The sequence below is a fragment of the Sphaeramia orbicularis genome, chromosome 13, assembly GCF_902148855.1.
Source record: "Sphaeramia orbicularis chromosome 13, fSphaOr1.1, whole genome shotgun sequence".
Lineage (NCBI taxonomy): Eukaryota > Metazoa > Chordata > Actinopteri > Kurtiformes > Apogonidae > Sphaeramia > Sphaeramia orbicularis.
Window position 1 is genome coordinate 43,382,951 of NC_043969.1, and position 21,476 is coordinate 43,404,426.

At 38.8% G+C, this 21,476-nt stretch overlaps 1 protein-coding gene across 2 annotated transcripts in view; it reads right to left on the reverse strand.

Moving 5' to 3' along the window:
• The window catches only part of cdon (cell adhesion associated, oncogene regulated), a 64,223-nt gene that overhangs the window by 13,054 nt on the left and 29,693 nt on the right, over window positions 1-21,476 (reverse strand). The window contains exons 6-13 of one of the 2 annotated variants that reach the window (XM_030152832.1): window positions 21,183-21,473; window positions 20,142-20,411; window positions 13,965-14,245; window positions 12,471-12,645; window positions 9,135-9,250; window positions 6,412-6,616; window positions 5,254-5,435; window positions 3,256-3,361 (exon numbers count right to left, since the gene is read on the reverse strand). In XM_030152832.1, coding sequence (XP_030008692.1) covers window positions 3,256-3,361; window positions 5,254-5,435; window positions 6,412-6,616; window positions 9,135-9,250; window positions 12,471-12,645; window positions 13,965-14,245; window positions 20,142-20,411; window positions 21,183-21,473 — 1,626 coding nt within the window. Of the gene's footprint in view, window positions 1-3,255; window positions 3,362-5,253; window positions 5,436-6,411; window positions 6,622-9,133; window positions 9,251-12,470; window positions 12,646-13,964; window positions 14,246-20,141; window positions 20,412-21,182; window positions 21,474-21,476 lie in introns of both variants that reach the window. The other variant, XM_030152831.1, reaches the window with a different exon arrangement.

Consider the following 21,476-nt stretch of genomic DNA (forward strand, 5'->3'; position numbering starts at 1 on the left):
AATAGCAATAGAAATTGGAAATAGAAATTAAAGGAGAACACAAAGTCTGATCAAAAAAAAAAAAAAAAAAAGGGAAGCCACTTGGTGTTCGAGACAAAGATTAAGATAAAAAAAACAGTACCTGAAGTCAACCTGAGAACCACTAATTTTCTTTTTTGACATTAAGTTTTATTTTTCAAAATGTATCACCTCTCTGTAAGTAGCTTTGGCTTGAAATCTCACCTGGCAGAGTGAATATTAAAAATAAACAAATGAATCCCATCACAGGGTTAGAATTACAAGCACGTTCAAGCACTTCAACTAAAATTCAAGCATTTTTCAGACCTTGAAAACACAACACTGAAATTCAAGGATTTCAAGCACCCGTACAAACCCTGCAGGCTGCTCTGATCTTGTGTTAGCTCATAATCAGTATTTCCCTCTGTTCGCCTCCTTCTCTTTATGTCACACACTCTCATTGAGGTCATGTTCTTTCATGCTCTCCCTATCATTCACACCCCCCCCCCCTTCCCCAGCCCCACGAGGGCTCACACAGTCGCTTTACTCCAGACGACCTCCATATATGGCAGCTTCATGTTTGTCCTGGCCTGCCTCCAGTATTCCCACTCCACACACACACACACACACACACACGCACACACACGCACACACACACACACGATCACACCACTACGTGCTCTAAAACCGCGTATGAGACGACTAAATCTAAATGCAACATTTCCAACAAATGAGGCTGAAATAAGCTGCTGTTCTTGCTGTGTTTTGTTTAATATTATAAATCATTCCACATGTACCGTCTTTGCCCAAAGGTACAGTTTACCTCTTGTAAGTGGGAGCAATAAAAAGGGACTAAAACCACTCAGAACTGGAATCAATAGAAGGTTAATTCAAGAACAATTACTGGTTCATGCTCCAGGTCCTGCTCGATTACAGATTTAATAAAGATGATCGGATTTTGATGGGCTGTTTTTGGACTTTGGGATTCATATTTTTAGCTTTGGAGGGGATAAATAATATGCAAAGTGGTTTTTGAGGTGTTAAAATTCCAATCTGTGTCATTTGATATTCAGTGGTGAAAAAGTCAGACAGTATTTAACTTACGCCAAACTGATTTCACAGTGGAATGAAAAGTTCTATATTATCAGAATTAAATGCAAGCTGTAGCATTTAAAGAACAACTTGTAAGCAAGTTGGAATAAAATATTTATACCTCCTCTTATGAAATGATTATGACAATGTGATTTATTCTTCATAGTTAAAGTGTGACTGGGATTCCATATGTAATCACTGCAACTGGTCAAAGGTCATTACTGATGGGTATAAATAGGAGTAAAAGGAGAAATGTGTCTGACAACAAAATTATTCAAATTTTATAGGCAAGAGTGTCCATGTTCAAATAGAACTTGATTATTTAGGGAGCAACTTGCAAGTAACATTGTTAATATGCATGAAACATAATACAACTTTGGGAATAATCACATACTAGAAGATGTGTTAAAACATGTATATTTGTGGGTTTTTAACACACATCTGACTAAATCTGGACTAATTTTTGGCCTGTAAATCACTTAAACAGTGCTTATAGGTCACCCAGGCCTAGTCACAGAACAATACATGAATAAAAACACATGCTTTAAATACACTGTTGCCTATAAAGTTGGAATAAAATATGTATATCTCCTTATGAAATGATTGTGAGAACGTGGTTTATTCTTTATAGATAAAGTGTGACTGGGACTGTGTATGTAATCACTGCAGCTGGTCAAAGGTGATTACTGATGTGTATAAATAGGAATAAGATGAGAAAAGTGTCTGAAAACAAAATTATTTTAACTTTACAGTGTCCATCTTTGAATAGTGCCTGATTATTTAGGGAGCAGCTTTCAAGTTAGATTGTTAACATGCATGAAATGGGCCTATAATTGAAGAAAGATGTATTAAAAACATGTATTTTTGTGTGTTTTTAGCACACATCTGACCTTATCTGGACTGATTTTGGCCTGTAAATCACTTAAACAGTGCTTATAGGTCACCTAGGCCTAGTCACAGAAGAAAACATGAATAAAAACACACAAACACATGCTTTAAATACACTGTTGCCTATAAAGTTGGAATAAAATACTTATATCTCGTCTTATGTAACGATTGCGACAATGTGATTTATTCTTTGTAGATAAAGAGTAACTGGGACTCCATATGTAATCACTGTAACTGGTCAAAGGTCATTACTGATGTGTATAAATAGGAACAAGATGAGAAATGTGTCTGAAAACAAAATTATGCCAACTTTACAGTGTTCATCTTCGAATAGCACTTATTATTTAGGGAACAACTTGCAAGTTACATTGTTAATAAGCATGAAACATAATAAAGCCTGGGAATAATCACATACTATTCAAAGGTGTATTACATATTTTGGTATGTGTAATGGGAGTTTTGCTGGGTTTATAAGTAGTTTGGGGTTTACGTATTATACCCTGCTTAGTTTAGTCTCTATTTGTTAATTTTTATTTCTGGCAGAATGGTTGCACAGTGGTGATACAACCAACACAAAGGTGCTCATTGTTATTTATTTATTTATTTTGATATGATAGATAGCCGATGAAGGAAATATATTTGGTTATGAATCTGACACTCAAACTGTGTTTATGGGTTGATTCATATGTACATTTATGTGAAATTTATTGTAGTTTGTTACTTTTTCTGTGATTAGTGACCATTGATGGGTGCATATGCAATTGATTTCTTGCTTTTATTGTTTTGGTTTTTTTTTTACTTCAAAATTTGAGACAAATAAACAAATAAATAAACAAACATGTATTTTTGCATGTTTTTAGCACAGATCTGACTTTCTCTGGACAACTTTTGATGTGTGAATCACTCAAACAGTGCTTACAGGAGTCACCCAGGCTTGGAGTCACAGTACGGAGCACATACAAAAACACACATTTAGATGTTAAAAGCGTTGGGTGGAGCGACGGGACGCCCCTCCTTCCCTTCCTGTACCAGCTTCGACTGTTAGCATTCCTCTCTGCAACCTGAGCCCCTCTCCTGTGGCTCCTCTCATATTTCAGCTCTGGCCCATTAGTTGGCAACCATTTATTAAAAACAGATTTCAGAGAGCCCTGCTGCTGCTGCCCGGGGACAGCACAGCTATAAATCAAAGCACAGAGACGCAGCCCCGTATCGGTTACTCCCAGTTTATCTGCACAGAGCGTGACCTCAACACCAGCACGAAAACATTAAGACGTTTACCTTCCACCACGTCCCTTTTGTAGTCGCTGTCGTTGTCGCTGTCCGTGGGCCGGTAGTAAATATAGAACCCCTGGATCGGAGTGTTGTTGTTACTCGATGGACTGTACTGGAAAACGATGGAAAGGGGGGGGGGAGCAAAAAAAAAATATGGCATTAGACGACAGCAATCTGCAGGGCAATTATTAGTGAAAGAGAGCAGATTTTCCTCCAGCTAATGGCGACCTTGTTATCATCAGATGTACGAGATCGTGATTGCAGTGTCTGTGTAGACTTCAGGAAATAATGAGCCTGTCTGAGGTCGAGTAAAAGCAGGGAACAATCTGCAGGGGGAAAAATGTGGAGCTTTGAAGAGAACGGAGTAAAGATGGAGAAGGACGAGACCTCTAATCAGGCCGGTTTGAGGCCTGATTGAGACAAACGCTGCAGGTGAAGCAGATGGAAAAGTGGCCGCAGTGTTCGGGCCGCGCTGGATCTTATGGAAAATACACCGCCTTCATGCATGAAGAACTCCATTTATGAGGTACATTTACTTTTCCGCGACTGCATCGTGTATTAACGGCGGCAGTTTGGATAATATAACTCCAGGCGTTTACTTTTTATTGTCATATAAAAGCGTTGCTCTAAAACCCAGATTTAAAGAACATACAGTACCTTATAATATACTAAATATGAGCTTTTGTTTATGTGTTTCATGGCAAATTGAACCCAGACAAAGACACACCTACTTATTAAGACATGGATCAATTAATCTTTCTGCTTCACTTTATGTTCTCATAAACTGTGAACAAAGTATATATGTGGATTTATACATACATCTAATTATATTCACGCACACCTGTATTTATTTATATTAAACCGTAGCATTGTTTTAACCACAGTACTGTTACTTTTCCATCATTTACTATTTTGCACATGCATATTGAACTGCAGTTTGATGCTGAAGACTTGTACCTGTGCAATGACAATAAAGATGGATCTAAATTCATCTATTCTGCACCAGTCGATATGAGCAGAACTCAAAAAATAAAATCTAAAAAAAAAAAAGCTAAAATGAATGAGAATCACATCTAAAGCTGAACTGATTTTGGACAGTTTTATGTTCAGGTCCAGGTTTATTTGTTCTTTTCAGTATTAGAAAGTAGACAACTGTTGAAATAAGCATCTAACGAAAAGCAATAGTTAAATATAGCACTTACCGATCATTATTATTATATTAGTTTGAACCCTTGAAGGCCTAGAACTGTTTTTAGGGACTTTTTTTCCCTACATTTGACCTTTCCCAAATGAATTACCATTATATTTTATTGTGTCATCCTCTGCAACTTGCATTTTCCATTGAAAATCTGGTATTTTCCTTCATTTAACTCACTGATTATATATTATAGAAGTAAATTCAAGGGTTATTATACCAAAACAGGCAAAACTGAGACTTTTTTTTCAAAACATATCATTAATTGATTGTAAACAAAAAAAATTATCTACAACTAGTGTCATCTATCAAAAAATTCCATGGGTTTTATTGATTCATGGGTTTTATTCGATGTTGTAGAAGATGACAGTGTTTCCATGTTCACTCCTGAGCCTCTGAACGTCCAAATGGGTCATATCTGATGACCATGAAAAGACAAAAACTGCATTTTATGCCAATTATTTACATGTATTTATAGGTTTAGTGACTCAACAGTGAAAAATTTTAGATCAGTGGAGGGTTTTTGTTGCTGGTAGATGTTTGGGTCTTTAAGGGATTAAACAGCTACCATTGACTTCTGCTCTGTACCCGTTTAATTCATTTTTATTCCGTTTTGTCATGTTTATATTAGTATTTCATTTCAGTTCAATAAGATTTATGAAGCCCAGTATCCCAAATCAAAAGCTTCACCTCAAATTGTGTCATAGTCTGTAAAAAAACAAACTTGTGGATCAAATAAGAAAAAACTCCCCAAACACTTTAACATTAAGTGTAAAAATCCACAGAGTATGAATACACACTGTACTTACAGTCCAGCGCAGCATTATCTGCGTGTCGCTGATGGCGTCTGTGGATGAGATGTGGGGTCCGACTACGGGCCGATCAGTGATCCGAGGACTGGCCTGGGGAACCTGGTACGGCTTCGATGGGATGCTGTGGGGACTCTCGCCGTACAAGTTCATTGCTACGACGCGAAACTTGTAGGTGGAGCCTAAGTAAGACAACAAACATAAGACAGTGTTACAGCTGAGCATCATGGAGTCGTACGCTGGAATAAATCAAATAATACACAGTCCTAGTGTCCGTGTTCACAAACATCTGCTTTACTGTTTATTGTGACTGTTATGCATCTGATTGGATTTGTATGGAGACTATTCGACACAGCGCCTTTAATAATCAATAATTATTGTAGAATTCCAACACTAATGGAAAGTTCATAGAAGGTCAATATCACATTAGTTTTGTTTCATTTGAGTCCTTTTTACCATTAGGTAACTTCTCATGCTCACTAATTTTCATAGTGTTTTGACTGATGTATGAGTGCATTTAGAGTACAGACCACCATTATTAGGATTTTTTACTTTTTTATACATCTTGTCTGATCATTTCTAACTAGTGACATTTAGATTTGAGCTATTGTGACATTAACTATGATGCAAACATTACATTGGAAAGACAAAATGCAGGAAACAGGAATATTTATAACAAAACTTTTTTTTTTTCCATATGTGGTTTTTCTACCTGTCTTTTTCTCTGCACTTGCTTGTTGTTAACTGTGAAATTTCCCCATGGTGGGATTAACAGTCGTATCTTATCACTTTTACCAAAGCATTAAACAATGTGTTTAAAAGATACAACTGTTATTATCATTTTTGACTTTCTTACACAGCTTGTCTAGTCGTTTCTAACTAGTGACACTTAAATTTGAGCTACAGTGATGCAAACCATGATGCACATATTACTAATAATATTAATAAGATAACGTCCAGGAAACAGAAATATTTATAATAATACATATAACCAAAGTATCAAATACACAACACACAGAAAAACTGGTTAAATCAGTTAAAAAACATGACAACAGACAAATAAATCTGTTAAACTAACGACACATCATCAGTTCTCTGTTTCTGTATCTTGTCTATGTCGCGTTTCTCTGATCTGTATGTTTTCAACGTTGGCCTCACCGGGCTCCAGGTTGCGAACTTCCACAGACAGTTTCAGAGGTGAGATGTTGTCGGCCGCCACCACCCACTCTGCGCTGCGTCCACGCCTGTACTCCACTCGGAAAGCCGTGATCGGAGAGCCGCCATTGGCCCTCGGGATCCAGGTGACGTAAACGGAGCTTTCGGTCGCCATGGAGATGGTGGGACGATCGGGCGCTTCGGGTACGGGTACTACACAAACAAAGAAAAAGAAATAAGTTTAGACTCGGAATGCTGACAGCGGTGCAGCGCCTCACAGACGACATTTAACCCGGAGGTTTGCATCACCTGGTTACCTCAACAAAAACCCAGTGAGATTTAGGATTATTGTACAAAGTAGACAGACGCTTACATAGGCTGCACAACAACATAATCCTCAAAAATGAAAAATACAAACTAAAACTAATAACTATGGTGTTTCTTCCTCTTCAGTCCCTTCCTTCACTGCATCCTCATACTATCACCTCCAATAATGTGAAATAACCCTGCAAAATATGAATTATGTGCAATAGGTCATGCAATAATCTGCAATATTTATCAAAATATAAATGCGCTATTTTCACATAGACTTGGTTCATAGATCTATAGACTGTTACAAACTGTTAATACTGTAAATTTTGAGTCTATGCATATTTGAGCTCTACTTTTATCTTACTTTTGTAAAATTTTATATTCTATTTTTGTATTTCATTTTTAGTTTTCTAATTTTATATCCGCTCTATTCTTATTTCCTGAAGTATTGGTGTTTTATTAATATTGTTAAACTAAAATTATCTTTTCAACTGACAAACATCACATGTGTAAATGATGCATAAATGTTTTGTCTCTCACCATTGACTTCCATTTATATTTCCTACATTAGGCTTCACGGGTCACAATTAAGGTCCAGAACGCCAACATGGGTATGGCCAAATCACAAACTACTGGCTCTAAAACACCAGTTTAGAAACCAGTAACATCACAGCTCCTCCGTCCTTTAATTACATATAGTCTATGGTTAAGTCTGAGAAATGATTCATATATTGAAACAAAGACAAAATGGATAATGTTTTTATGAAGAGGGAGTGGTGGGTGCTTTGCTTTCTGAAGGCAATTTACTCTCTTTTTAGAATAGAATAGAATAGAATAGAATAGAATAGAATAGAATAGAATAGAATAGAATAGGCTTTATCTCATGCACCAATTGGGCAACAAAATTGCAGAAATTTTTACTGTAAACATCACAGTTAAGGACTTTAAACTCATACTCCCATATTTTTATTTATTTATTTATTTTTAGAAATGATTTACCTCTGAGATTAAATATGCTAAATCTTACATAATTTCATACGCTGAATTGGAAAAACAATGACAAACGTGCTGGTTCGCTGATGTTTTCAATGTATGTGATAAAGCCTTATTACACATAGTCGCAGAAAAAATTATTAGACCATAAAGTGTCATCAAAAACAATGGTTATCCAATCAAGTACAAACTCCTTTGTGTATCATGTGACTAAAACATACAGAAAAGAAAACACGGAACACCTAAAAGCACTGTTTTTGTCAGTACAATGCCATAGCTATTGATGTAAGAACTAAAGTGATTTGGTTATTATCAAGAAAACCATGGAAAATGTCTCGATATCAGCTCTGAAATTAAACTATTATGAGCTATGTTTGTTGTTATGATTATATTTGTCCAAACAAATGTACTTTTAGTTGTACCAGGCATTAAAATGAACAAGAAATTGAAGAAAACAAGGGTGGTCTAATAATGTTTTCCACGACTGTATATACTGATTTATGTCCATTTATACCATAGATTTGTAAATGTTCCAGTATAAAGAACCTGTAGTGTGAATGTATTGTAATATGCAGACAGTGTTTTGCTCTGAGACAGGCATTCCTTTGGAGTAAAACCCACTCTCTCATTAATTCTCTCTATTTGACATTTTGACCTAAAACTATAACTTGGAAACTACATTCAACCAACATTTGGACTTGATAAAGTTTCAATACTTTTACTCTGGAGGGATTTTACTTACCGGTAATACACAGAGTAAGAAGACTATATTGTTTTGACATGCTAACAGCTGTTTTTAACTGTAAATGTTGTTGCAGTGGATGAAAAAGAAATATTTTCAGGCATATCCCCCAAAACTCATTCATGAAATCCACTGTGCAGATGACGCAAACCCACTTCCGGTTTAAAGAGTCATTTGTGCAGCGCTCTATAAGAACTGCAACCGCAAACCACCGCATCCCAGCTCATGTAAAGATGAAACACAAAGAGGGGGAAAAAAAGCAGCAGCATGCCGTGGAGGAATGTGTACTTACTGCCGAGGCTCTTAGCCACACAGTTAGAGAGGGCAAGGAGAGAGTGAGAGAGAAAAAAGAGGGTTAGTGAAAAGATTAATGTGAGTGCGAGTAAACATGCACACACAGACACTTAGGTATTACGCTGAAGCTGAGCGCCATCTCGCAGCTTTCCGCCTTCAGCGTCGTCACACAGTGTCAACTATCGTTTCACTGTCTGATCTCCGAGGCACAAAGAAACAAAGCAGACCACATCTAAACGGCAGCCCCTCTGAGACCCCCTCAGCCCGGTCTGGTCATGAACTCTACGACAAGACAGTCCCATGACCTCCTCACAAACATCGAGTCAAGACGCCGCAGCAGCTGCTCAACAGGCGTCTGCGCAAAGCCGAGCGCTGGCGTCCTACCTCTGTCATGGATGACGACACCAAAGTGCGTGTTGGGAGTTTTGTCCTCGGGGGCTTTCGGGGGCATGGAGATGATTGGAGGCTTGGGTGGGTTCTTGTTAGAGGAGGTGGTCTTTTCTAAAAGGAGAAAACAGAAAGAAAAAAAAAGAGTAAGCAAACAAGGCCTGACAGGTCTGCAGGGCTATCAGTTCCACCCGGAGAACACGGAACCAGCTCCGGATGTTGGCTCTGAAAGCTAAAATTTCCTCCTGGTTCCTGGAGCTGTTCTGGTTTTATCAGGGTGGGTCGAGTTTCCACTGAGAGCATGTGACTCATTCAACACTTCTTAAGGAATCATTTTACTTTTAGCAACTCCTGTTCTCAGTATTTGAGATGTTTAATCTTAACCCTTTATCGAGCAAGTGACAATTTTTGGTCATTTCCACATGCATTACAAGACAGTAGGCCCTTTAACACAGCAATTCTGTTACGGGAATATTTCACCTTTATTGATAAAGGTGGAATCATGATTCCGGAACGCTATGTAAAAGGAACACCTCTTGTTCCACAACCAAGGTGTGACGTTTTGATGACGTATTGCCTGTGACCCCCATGCCCGGGTGATTTAAAAATGAGCGTGGGCCATGTACAGTAAACAAACATATTAACGCAACCAGAAAGATGTTGAACTGGGGAGACATTGAGATCCGCGAGCTGTTGTCACTTCAGGTGGAGGACTTTATCCATGCTAGCATTTGTGGAACGGTGAAAGACTCTGGAGAGGTTAATAACACCGCTATACTCACGCAAGTTATACTATATCACACTATACGCTGCATCACCGCCCCTTTGATTCCAGAATGCAGGTCCGCTGTTTAAAAGTCCAGACTGTCTCACCTCTGTTACTCCTTTTGATCAATGGTGGAAAAAAGGTGGGATCAGCATCTCGCCTTTTTTCCGGGATCTCTGTGTAAAAGTGATTACTGACAGCAACAGTTACAGTGAGGACAGTGAGTCAACCATCTCAGGTCCAATGTGGTCTCCAGGGTCTGTAAGGTCCACCTCTGCATGAACAGTGAGTGGACCTGCTTTGTTAGGTACCATGAAGTAATGGTACTAATGTAAGGAATGATGTTCAAAGGGATCATGTGGATGTGGACAGGTGTCTGGATCAGCACTTATGTTGGTCTAATGTTCTAAAAGTGAAGTTCCTTCCACCTTAGATGTGTTTTTCTTGTATTTTCTATATATATTTCTTGGATTGTTTTTTTGCCACTTATGGGTACGGAACCAAATATAGTAACTTCTTTAACCTTGATTTTCTACATAATTTTTTTTTTTTTTTCAACAAAAGTAATAAAGTCTTGTTAGGTCCTCCAATAACACACTATGGTTAAAATTTTGAATTTCAGAGTATTCCTATGAGTGTCCTATAAAGGGTTAAATCTGTATGTTCTCTTTTAAAGGACTAAGTTTAGATTTAGTATTTCTCCACCTGACTTCCATTCCTGCCAGTGTGTGCGACGTTCACAGAGGGTTTTTTTGTGGGACTTTTCAGAGCCATCCTCAGGCTACAATCATATCCATGGTTGTTGGCAGTATTGTACATATTTCTGACCAGGGAACATTCTTCAACCCCACTGTGGTATAGCATTATTGTCAGTTTTAGGAACATTTGTGGTTGCTGTTTTTTATTTTTATTTGTCGGAAAAACACACAAAAAAAACATTCACAATGAATACGAACGATTATAATCAGGAGTATATTTAGAAGTTGTTACTTAAAGGAGTCGTTTCCCCTCAGAGTCAAATATTTGGATCAATTCACTTGTCATGCACTTTTTTTTTTTTTACTTAATTAAATGCAGTAATTTTGCCACTGTCTCTCAATCTGAATAATATCAAAAGACAAAGTTTATGTTGTGCTTAAATCAGTACCAATGTTTATCAAAGTTTATACATTAAAGGTTCAATGTGTAAAATGAAAATAGTCATGTGCTGACATCAGTGAACCATGTTTAGCTTTTAACATTTTCTTCACAGTACTTTTGTTCATTTGGTTTGTATGAAATAGCACAAATAACACAAGCTAGAAAGATGTACAATACTAAATTAACATTGCATGACCCTAAAGGGAAGTCAGTAGCATGTTGGTTGCACAGCTTTATATAAAAATATAATTAAGTATCAGATCCTTATTGGATTCCTGTTTTGTAAAACCACATAAAAACATTAAAATATAATGTATTACAGCCTCTGAATGAGAAGGAAACAAGAAGTACAAGATGAAACAGATGTCCTCTACATTAGAAACAGAACTGAATTCTACAGGAAAAGGTCAGTATTCAGTGTGACCTCTGTTTACACACATTTTAATTCAATTGCTTTCCCAGTTATCTGATGGGATCCTATCCTGAGCTACAGGGATGCATTAATTACATGTGAATCTGTGTTCATTCAAAGATAAAGTGATAAAGGGCTGAAACGCTTTATTTATAATGGAGATTCCAGGGTAATAAATAATCTAAACAAAATAAAGAAACTGAAAGTCTAATCTTGTATCACCTATAATAACTATACAATCAGTGCACACCTACCTACCAACCTCCCTTCAGAACTTACCAAAGTTTCTCTTTAGATAGAAGCTATCTTTTATTTTTTTCTGTCTTAATGACCTAATACATCATTTGTGATGTTCATATTTTTGTTGTGAAGTATCTGCTTTTATGCTGTTTATATGTTTCCTGCATATTTTGGTTGTACCTCAACATAAACACTGAGAAAGCATGTGTATGATAATAATAATCCTGAAAAAAACAACCCTATTCATGCCTTTGGAGTTTCTCTTATACCTCTAATAAACCCTGTAATTTCTAAAATCCCCCTGGCAACACACATGAAATCCCATTGTTCTAAGTGTGAAAGTGAAAATTATAAAATTGGTTTAATGCTTCCTCTATTGCAGAGCATTACGCATATTCAGTTGTTCCAGCTGTAAATTACTCAGTGCTTTGCGTTCTCTCTGCTCTCTGAAGACTGTCTGTAATAGAAGTGGATGAATGTTTCTACTCTGATGGATTTCTTCCTGAGTGTCTGTTGAATATCAGTAGAAAACTGTGATTCCAGAATGGACCAGATGCTCCGCGGACCTGACACCGAACTCTGACATTTACTGCTGATGCTTTAGGCAGCTGAAAATTTTCCTGTGTTGCAAAATAGGGTGAAAATGGCGTCTTCCAAAAGTGCTACGTTCCCAGGAATGTGACGAGAAACAGCCTCGAGTGCAGAGGAACGCACTTAAAGGACATGATTAGTTGTTGTTTTAAGGCTTTTGCTCATGAGCTGGAGTTTGGACTGACCTTTGCCGGTGCGGAAGGTGAGCATGGCGGGCTGGCCCTCGCCGGCTGAACTCCGAGCCACCATCAGCACCTCGTAGAGGCTGGACGACTCCAGCTCGGACAGACGGAGGGTTTTCTCGCTGCCAGGGACCCGGACGGTTTGCCAACTCCCCACCACTGTTCCCATTTCATCGACCTGACATGCAGACAGACGGACAGACAAACAGACAGACCACACACGTAGACAAACACAAACACATGACTAAAAATGACAAAGGAAAACAAAATCATCTGTCGCTGTGTAATCCTCCACAGCTCCATCGCCAGAGAAACAATGCCTGTGAGATTTCGGTCACAATTTCCAGCTCTGGGAAGACGCTGCCAGAAAAGTCTTAACTGCATCGGAGCGGATTTATAGTCATAGCGAGAGTATGACTGAAGGAAACATGGGATTTTAACCAGGAAATGACCAACCTTCCACTCAGTCCAGGTGCTGGCGCTACCTTTCTTTAACTATTGTATGTTAAAGTACATTTAGGCTTCGTTTACATGTATCCGGTATCTGACAAAGCGGAGATTTGTCTCTGTGTTTGTGTCTATTGTTTACTTACAACAACTGGCACATGCACAGAAAACTATGGTTTCAAAAAACTCCGGCCAAAACGAAGATTTCGGCAAATCTCCATTTTCGCGTTTGTGTGTAAACAGACAGAAATGGAGATTTCGGAGGGACATCACAGTTTTCCAATGAAATATTCTACCACTTCACATATGATCCAATTTAGAGTAAGAGGGTGGAGCTGATAAGTGAAGTTACAAGTATTAAATGAGAAAATGCGGAAGTTTGGTGCTAGCGAATGTTAGCATGTTATCTAATTAGCGCCCACAACATGTGCTTAACAGGATCTTTGTGTATTTACTTGATATAAAATAAGGCTTACATGAGGTGTTTCCACATCTTCATCCTTTATATTTTACTTATCAGTCCTTCATCTGTTCTGTCCAGTTCAGTGGAAGGTAAATGAAGTAATAATAATCTACATCCATGCACAGCGGTCTTCTAGAACTAAAGTCAAAACCTGATTGAAAAACAGATTGCTGCTGTTAATGACTACAGAACTACCACGGTTCGACTCAGAGTTCAAACCCTTTTTCATCCACTCCGGCTCATCAGAAAAGCAGTTTGTGATTGTTAAAAAAGTCACTGGCTCATCCATTTGCATTGCATTGTATTGGTTACACGTCTTGGACTTGTTTGGACCCGAAACTAGAAAAACTACATCTCCATAGATTCATAGCAAGAGTAATGTTTTGTTGTGATTCCTCTCAGGATTCTGATAAATACTAAATGGTACTCGATCATCTCACCACACTGCCATCTACATGAGTTTTTAATTTTTTTAAACAGAGGGGGGGGGGGGGGGGGTATCCATTTTCTAAAGTACCTGGCTAGGTGTAAACATAGCCTGAAGTGGAAAAAAAACCTCAAAATTTTCTTGTTGTTTTCAGACTCACCTTTCGGTATTTAACGAAATAAGCATTGATGGGGCTGCCTCCGTCGCGGCCCGCCCTCCACTCCAGGTCGTACATGTCCGGTTTGTGCGTCTGAGGCGGGCTGATGATGATGGGCGCCTCCGGTGTCGGTCGGTCGTTGCTCCGGTCGGTCGGGACGTTGATGGAGTCGCCTGCGCCTTCGTCGTCGGTCAGGAAGTGGTCGTGGCCTTCGTCACTCTGCATGGGGTGGAGCGACGGTGAAGGATCCAGAGTGTCGCCGGTGGTGGAGCCCAGGGTCGAATCTATCAGGAAAAACAAAATCTCATTAGACAAGGGCAAAAGCTGCAACAGATAACAGATTTATTTATTACTTAGCCCATTAAACTGATCAACTATTCTCATAACTGAGTGATTTTGCAAGAAAAATAGTCTAAATTCTCTAAGTAAAGCATCTTACATGTGAATATTTTCTGTTTTTAACTCTTAAGTGACCGTGAACTGAAAATGTTTGGGTTGTGGATCAAACAGGACATGTGATGACAACATCTTGGGCTTTCTGGAACACTGACCATTTTCTGATATTTTTCAGGCCAATAGATCAATTCAGGACAATAACTGTTGGTTGGAGCTGCTCATAATGAATGAAACATGTTACATTAATCACTGAAATGAACAAAATAATGAACAAAATATTCAGGAAAATGAATAACAAATGAACAAACAAAGGCACAAAATGAACAAAAAAATAAAATAATCGGTAATATTAACTGAATCTCTTTGGGTTGTGACATTTGAGGATGACATCTTGGGCTTTTCACCATTTCTTTTCTTTTTACAAAACCATACAATGAACAAATTACTGAAAGTAATCACTTATTTGCTAGTTGCAGAAGTTTATAATGATCAGAAATACGTTTAATAGCACAAAATTAAAACACAAAAAAAGCAAATGAGTAAATGAAATAAACCAATTCCACAAATGAAAAAGAAAAAAACAAAATAATCAATTAAATGAACTAAAATGAAGAGAATAATCTCCTGATGTGAACTTTATAGTAGATTAGCATCACAGGCCTTACATTTTACTCTGAAATAACTTCCCAAAATCACTTTTAATGATGATTTTCTAAAAATGTGCAACACATTTAGATGTAAACCTGCCTCAATCTGCTTAAACTCATGTATTTTCTTCCAAATCTAAATGTTTTCCATCATCTCCATGTGCAGACGAAGATAAAGATGCTGTTCGGTTCCTCATAAACAGGTCAAATCCCTTCATCCTCCCTTCGACGCAGACTCTGCACATAATCCTGTGCATTAATAACATACAGTCACGGTGCAGAGTGTGCTTAACAAGCTGTATTTCCTGCAGATCGGCGTATGCGCTGGGGGATTCGATTTTATGTACAGCAGATTTATTGTGAATGGGGGAACCGTGTTATGACTCAGGTTCTAACAGAGGTGGCAGTGCACCGAGCATGGCCAGGCCTGGAAACTTTTACATTTGGAACGAGTCTTTTAATCTACATAAAATAACAAGAAAAACCTGGATCTCCACTACAGCGCTACATAATCATGCTTTGTTTGTTTTTTTCATTAAACCCTAACCAGAGCCAGAGCGGTCCACCTGGGCAAATCATCCGAGCTGGGAGCCTTATTACGGCTGACACGGGTTTGGCAGAGCACGGGTGGAATTTTTCACAGACGTTTGGACGCTGAGTTCTGGCCATGACAGTCAAAGAGTGTCGCAGCTGAAAAACCTAAAAGGGGAGAGGGTCTGCCACAGGGACCCGGGTCCGGCTTGGTTTGGTTTGGTTTTGGGGGTATGTTTTCTGCGCGGCACCGGTTCACTTTGTAAAACAAACAGGCCCGGAGCTGGTAACACTAGACCTGATCCTGGGACTGTGGCCAGCTGCCACACATTCCACACTCCAACCATTAAAATACCGGAGCGAAGCAGACCCCAGTACTACATCCAGGACTGCCTCCCTCTGCCCTCCGCCGCTCTGACTCATACTTCAACCACAGCCAGGACTCCGCCCCCTCCCCCATCCCTCCCCTCCTCCTCCTCTGATGACGACGATGCAGAGATACGAGAGGAGGCAATTAAGGCCACGCCGTCTGATGGAAAGCACCGATATATCATACGTAAGTGCAGCTACACCTGGAGACAAATCCAAGGCCAGGTCTACTCTGAACAGGGTCAGTCCATTACAGAGGAACACCTGGGAGTAAACCGGAGAGTAAATCACAGAGGATTATCACAGGAGACGAGAGTCTGGGCTTTGGAAGGAGTTCGGTTCACCGGAGGACGTTTACATATCTTCTTCCTGTCAGAGACGGAGCTATGGCCACGAGAGTTTATTTACAGTATTGATGAATCTACACATGATTCTCAAATGAATCCATTAAATCAAAAACGTAGACATGAAAAGAAGAAAAACTGGTGCTTTGTTTCTGACCATTATTCTTAAACCCAGTTACAGTGTTAAATCAGGGAAAGGTGATCCTCAGAATGGAAAGTAGTGAGTTTTTCCAACTAAATAACATGTGATTATAAGGGAGGGAAAAGTAAAACCAGCAGTGAAAATTTAACGGCATGAAAAAAGTATGAATTTCAAAACATTAAATCAAAAATAGGTGAAAAATATTACTTTGTTCTCATGACTTTCTAACTTTTTGACTCTTTTGACCCTCAACTATTCCTCAGAACTTAATTCTTTTAATATTCTGACTTTTTCTGGACTTATTTCAACCTTATTCTGGTAAAATTATGCATTTTTCTCTAAATATTCTAACTTTATTCTTGTAATCTTATGATTTTTTTTCTCTAAATATTCTAACTTCATTTCATAACATTCTGACTTTTCTCTGAAATTATTACAACTTTATTCCCAATACTAGTAATTATCACAAATTCAGTCTTGTAATAGTGAGTTCTTTTTGAAATATGACTTTCATCGACAGTTTTGCAGCTTTTTTCTTAAATTATCATAATTATCCAACTTGTCTCAAGATTATTACAAATAGATTCCTGTCATACTGACTTTTTTTCCCCAAAATACAACAACCTTATTCATGTAATCTAATGTCATTTTCTCTCAAATTCTTTCATGTTTTTTCTTGTAAAATTAGGCCTTTTTCTCAAAATATTAAGACTTTATTCTTGTGATCGCATGCCTATATTTCTCAAATTCATTCGTACACATTCTTATTGTAATATTACAACACTAGTTTTGTGATGTTATGATACTTTTCTCCAAATAATAAAACTTCATCCTGTCAAAATTACAACTTGTTACCATTTCTTGAAATAGCAGATTGTTTTCCCAAAATAAAACAATCTTTTTTGTAATCTAATGTCATTTTCTTTCAAATTATTACATCATTTTCTTGTAAAATTATGCCTTTTTCTCAAAATATTAATACTTTATTCTTGCAATTTCATGCCTATTTTTCTCAAATGCATTTGTGCACATTCTAATTGTAATATCACAACACTATTCTTGTGATATTATGATCTTTTTCTCCAAATATCAAAACTTCGTGTCAAAATTACAACTTCTTACCATTTCTTGAAATATCAGATTGTTTTTTCCTCCTCTGTGTCAGTCGAAAACTCTGAGACACTTACTTTTGACACCAAGACTTTAATTTTTTGTTTAATTTCATGTTCATCAGTTCCAAATCCTTGATGACTACTAATCACTATCGACCACAGTGTGTGGGGGGGTGATGGATAATGACAGGAAAGAGAAACCACATGGTACATCCCACTTATCGGATGAGAGGAGGCTGTTGTCATGGTGATGGACACAACACTCCCAAACAGACAGCTCTTTCAGATTGCGTTCTGGGATGAACTGTAATAACACACAGCGTACATTAATAACGGCGCTGTTTATTCTGAAGGTAAAGGGCATCAGACAAACCCTGGTGCCTGGTACGTCAAAAAAAAAAAAACACAAACCGACCTCGGACTGTTTACCTTTCACCGGGCACATTCTGCTTATCAGCTTAACATTCTGTTTTTGTGTATAAAGCAGCGAAAAAAGATATTAAATCTCATTCTTCTTCTTAATCTCTGGAAAGAAGCGAATGTTTTACAGCGAACCCGCCCCGGTCCCGTCTGATTTGTACTCCCCGAGTACCGCATTTGGTCGTATTAATCATTCCGCAGATACAGGGCCGAGCCGAAGGAATGGGGCCGGGGAGGGAGAGGAGAAGGGAAGGCCTGGGGGGGGGGACCTGGTGCTGGTGATGCGGGGTGGGGGGTTGTGATGTGTTAATAAATAAAAGGCATTTGTGTATGATGTTGACAGCTGGGTGGTCTGGTCCTCGTCATAACCCTTCATGGCTACTCCTTACATTCCAGCGTCCGGGGGCTTATCCCCGACGGCGTGCACAAAGCTCACTCTCACGCTCAAGCTCAGTTCAAGGCTCAGGAGGAGGGCGGCCTTGGCAAAGCCTCTCCTACCGGCCCTCAGAAAAACACACACACATTCACACTCACAGAGCGAGGACTCCCTGCAGATACTGTATACGCCGAGGCCCAGCCATCCCTCCTGGTAAGACGCCTTAACCCTTTCCAACAACACCCCGCGTTTCTGCGATGGCGGCTTTTAAAGCAAAACTCAAGCGAAAATCCACTGTTTTTGGTGGAATCGTAAGTGAAAGTAGATGGAGAGGAATGTGAAGTGGGTTATCCTATCTGTCTGACCCTGGAAGGAATAAACGTTTCCTCAGATCCCCCCCGAAAAGAGAAGCCAAGGAGTAACTAACCTCTAACGTCAACAAACTCAAGTGAAACAGCATCTTTTTACCTTTTCAAACTAATCCTTGGTGAAGGTTTATAAAAATCTTGGATGATGAACTGGCACTAAGATCTGTTAGAGGTGCTCAACATTTCAACCATTTATTACACAATTAAAAGGTTTAACAAGCGCTGTAACTTCAGTCAGATATGTCCACTGTCCTTGCATCATTATCTGTTCATGGCTTTTGCTCATTTAGTGGGAACAGCTTTGACCTTTGGTCACCATCTTTGAGTCCAAGGGAAGGTTTTTACCGATTTTGAAGATGATCTAGTATGCGGGTCCTGAGATATCATTTTCTTGAGAATAAACAGGCACAATGCCACAGTGACCTTGACCTTTGGCCTCCACGAGTTCTTCAGTTCAGAGAATGTTTGCACCAAATTCAGAGCCACTCAGAGATACTGTGTTTTACTTATAACGGGACCAACCGACAGATATACCTTCTCATACAGATGCACCTGAAGGCATCTAAAGGTGAGAGACTCTCCATCTTAAACCATTTGATCGTGTGTCAATTAGAGCTGCACAATATATCGTTTAAGCATCGTTATCGCGATGTACATGTGCACAATAGTCATATCACAGATCCTGCAATGTAGGAGGCAAATTAACTCAATGTGCTCTCATCTAATTTCAAGGGTACGTCACACACACTGAGCATAACAATCCATTAAGCATAATCTTTCTTAATCAGTCTGGAGTGAGTCACTGGTAACAACATTGAAAAATGAGCAATGAACAAGAGTAAATCACTGTAAACGAAGACTTGGTGCCAAAAAGAAAAGCAATGTCAATTATCTGGAATTATTTCGGCTACAAGAAGGATGATACTGAAACACATGTTCTGTGTCGACAGTGCCTTGCACCTGTTGCCACAACGAGAGGAAACGCAACTAATTTGTTTGAGCATTACGTCAGCACCACACAGCTATTATATACTCCTCTGTATTTTTTCATATAGCAATATATATCGCAGGGTTAAAAAAAAATCGCAATGTAAGTTTTTTCCAATATCGTGCAGCCCTAGTGTAAATGTACGCCAAGATCTCCAGTTTACATATCCGTAAGCGCTAACCCTAACTCCTATCCACTAATCGCGTGGCATTTGACACAGCACAAACATACACGTGGAAAGCTTATAATGCGTTCAGATAACACGCCAATTAAAAGTGGCGTGTTGTCTGTACACAATTCATGATATCACGTTGGCTCTTAACAATTTCAGCAAAAGCTAAAGGAAGTTTTTATGTATCAGGTGAAGGATAACATCCGAAAACAGATTCTATGATGTCTGTTCATTATTTTATGCATTCATGTACTGTATCTATACACATAATCAGATAAGATTTACAAAGATAGGCTTTAAGTTAAAGACACCCACCTGACTGGACAGACATCATACAGTACGACTGTGCCACTCCGATCCCGTTGTCCAACAGACACTGATAAACTCCCTCATCCTGTGGCGTCACATCTGTAACAACCAGCGAGGCTCCACTGATCTGAAATCGCTGCGATGGGGTGATGGATTCAGCGTTGAACATCCAGGTGACATTCGGGGCTGGGTTTCCCTTAGCTACGCAGGTAAACTGAGCGGAGGAGCCTGGATGTTTGATCTGGTCTGTCAGGCCTTCGATGATGGACACAGGTTCTGCAAAGAAAAACGAAAGAATGGTAAAGTTATTTCCTTCTTGAACAACTTTCTTAAATAATAGAAGAAAATAGAAGAAAGGAGAACATAACAATCATAAGAGAAGTGCCAAAAAGTCTTAACAAATAAAAATACAAGGGAAAACATCCTTAAGTCAATAACTTCCCTCACAGTCAGACAGGGTATAAAAAAACACTTATTTTACTTGGAATTTCTGACTAATAAACTGGAGTCTATTCTTTCCATCATTTCTCAAAGATATTTGTTACGAGTCTCAGCGCCAATGTCCATTTTTCCATTTAAAGCCATCAAACAGCTACTGACAATTAAAAATACATGAGAAAAAGGCAAACATAGTAATGAAAGAACCACGAGCCAAATCAACAACTGTAAAGGGCATCTGAACTCTGGAAAATGAGTGTTATTTTTGCTACTAAACACTAAAATAATCTCGTCAAGCCTCTTTTATCTAAATTTTCAAAGATAATGCAGATACTACTGAGATAAATTTAACCCATTTAATGCTAAAAACCACTTCCACAACATCAAGTCTTGTCTTAAATTACTGTCTTTGTTAGTTCATTTTCACATTTCTGATAGATGACCCTCTAAATGTAGGTCATTTATGTTTACAGGTACTTATAACACTTGACAGATAGATAGATTTATTTATCCCACAGCGAGCATTCCATTTAACAGTCTCCAATGTGGTTTCAGTGGATTATAGAAAGTATACTTACTACTACAGTTACTTATAACACTTGTTCTTACCTAAAACGTTCACAGTATAGCTGGCACTGGTGATTATTCCCTGTTCGGTTTCGGCAGCGCAAGTGTAACTCCCTCCGTCACTTTTCGTCACCGTGGCGAAGGCAAGGTTGTTGTGTTGTCGTTTGAGAGACGGCCCCAGTGTTACCTCTTTGCTGTTCTTAAACCACTTGGCCATCGGTGGAGGACTCCCAGACACAACGCATTCCAGCGTCAGCGGCTGTGACTGCTGCACCGTCAGAGTCACCGGGGCTGATGGGTAAATGACCCGCGCAGGAGACGAGGTTTCTGAATCTA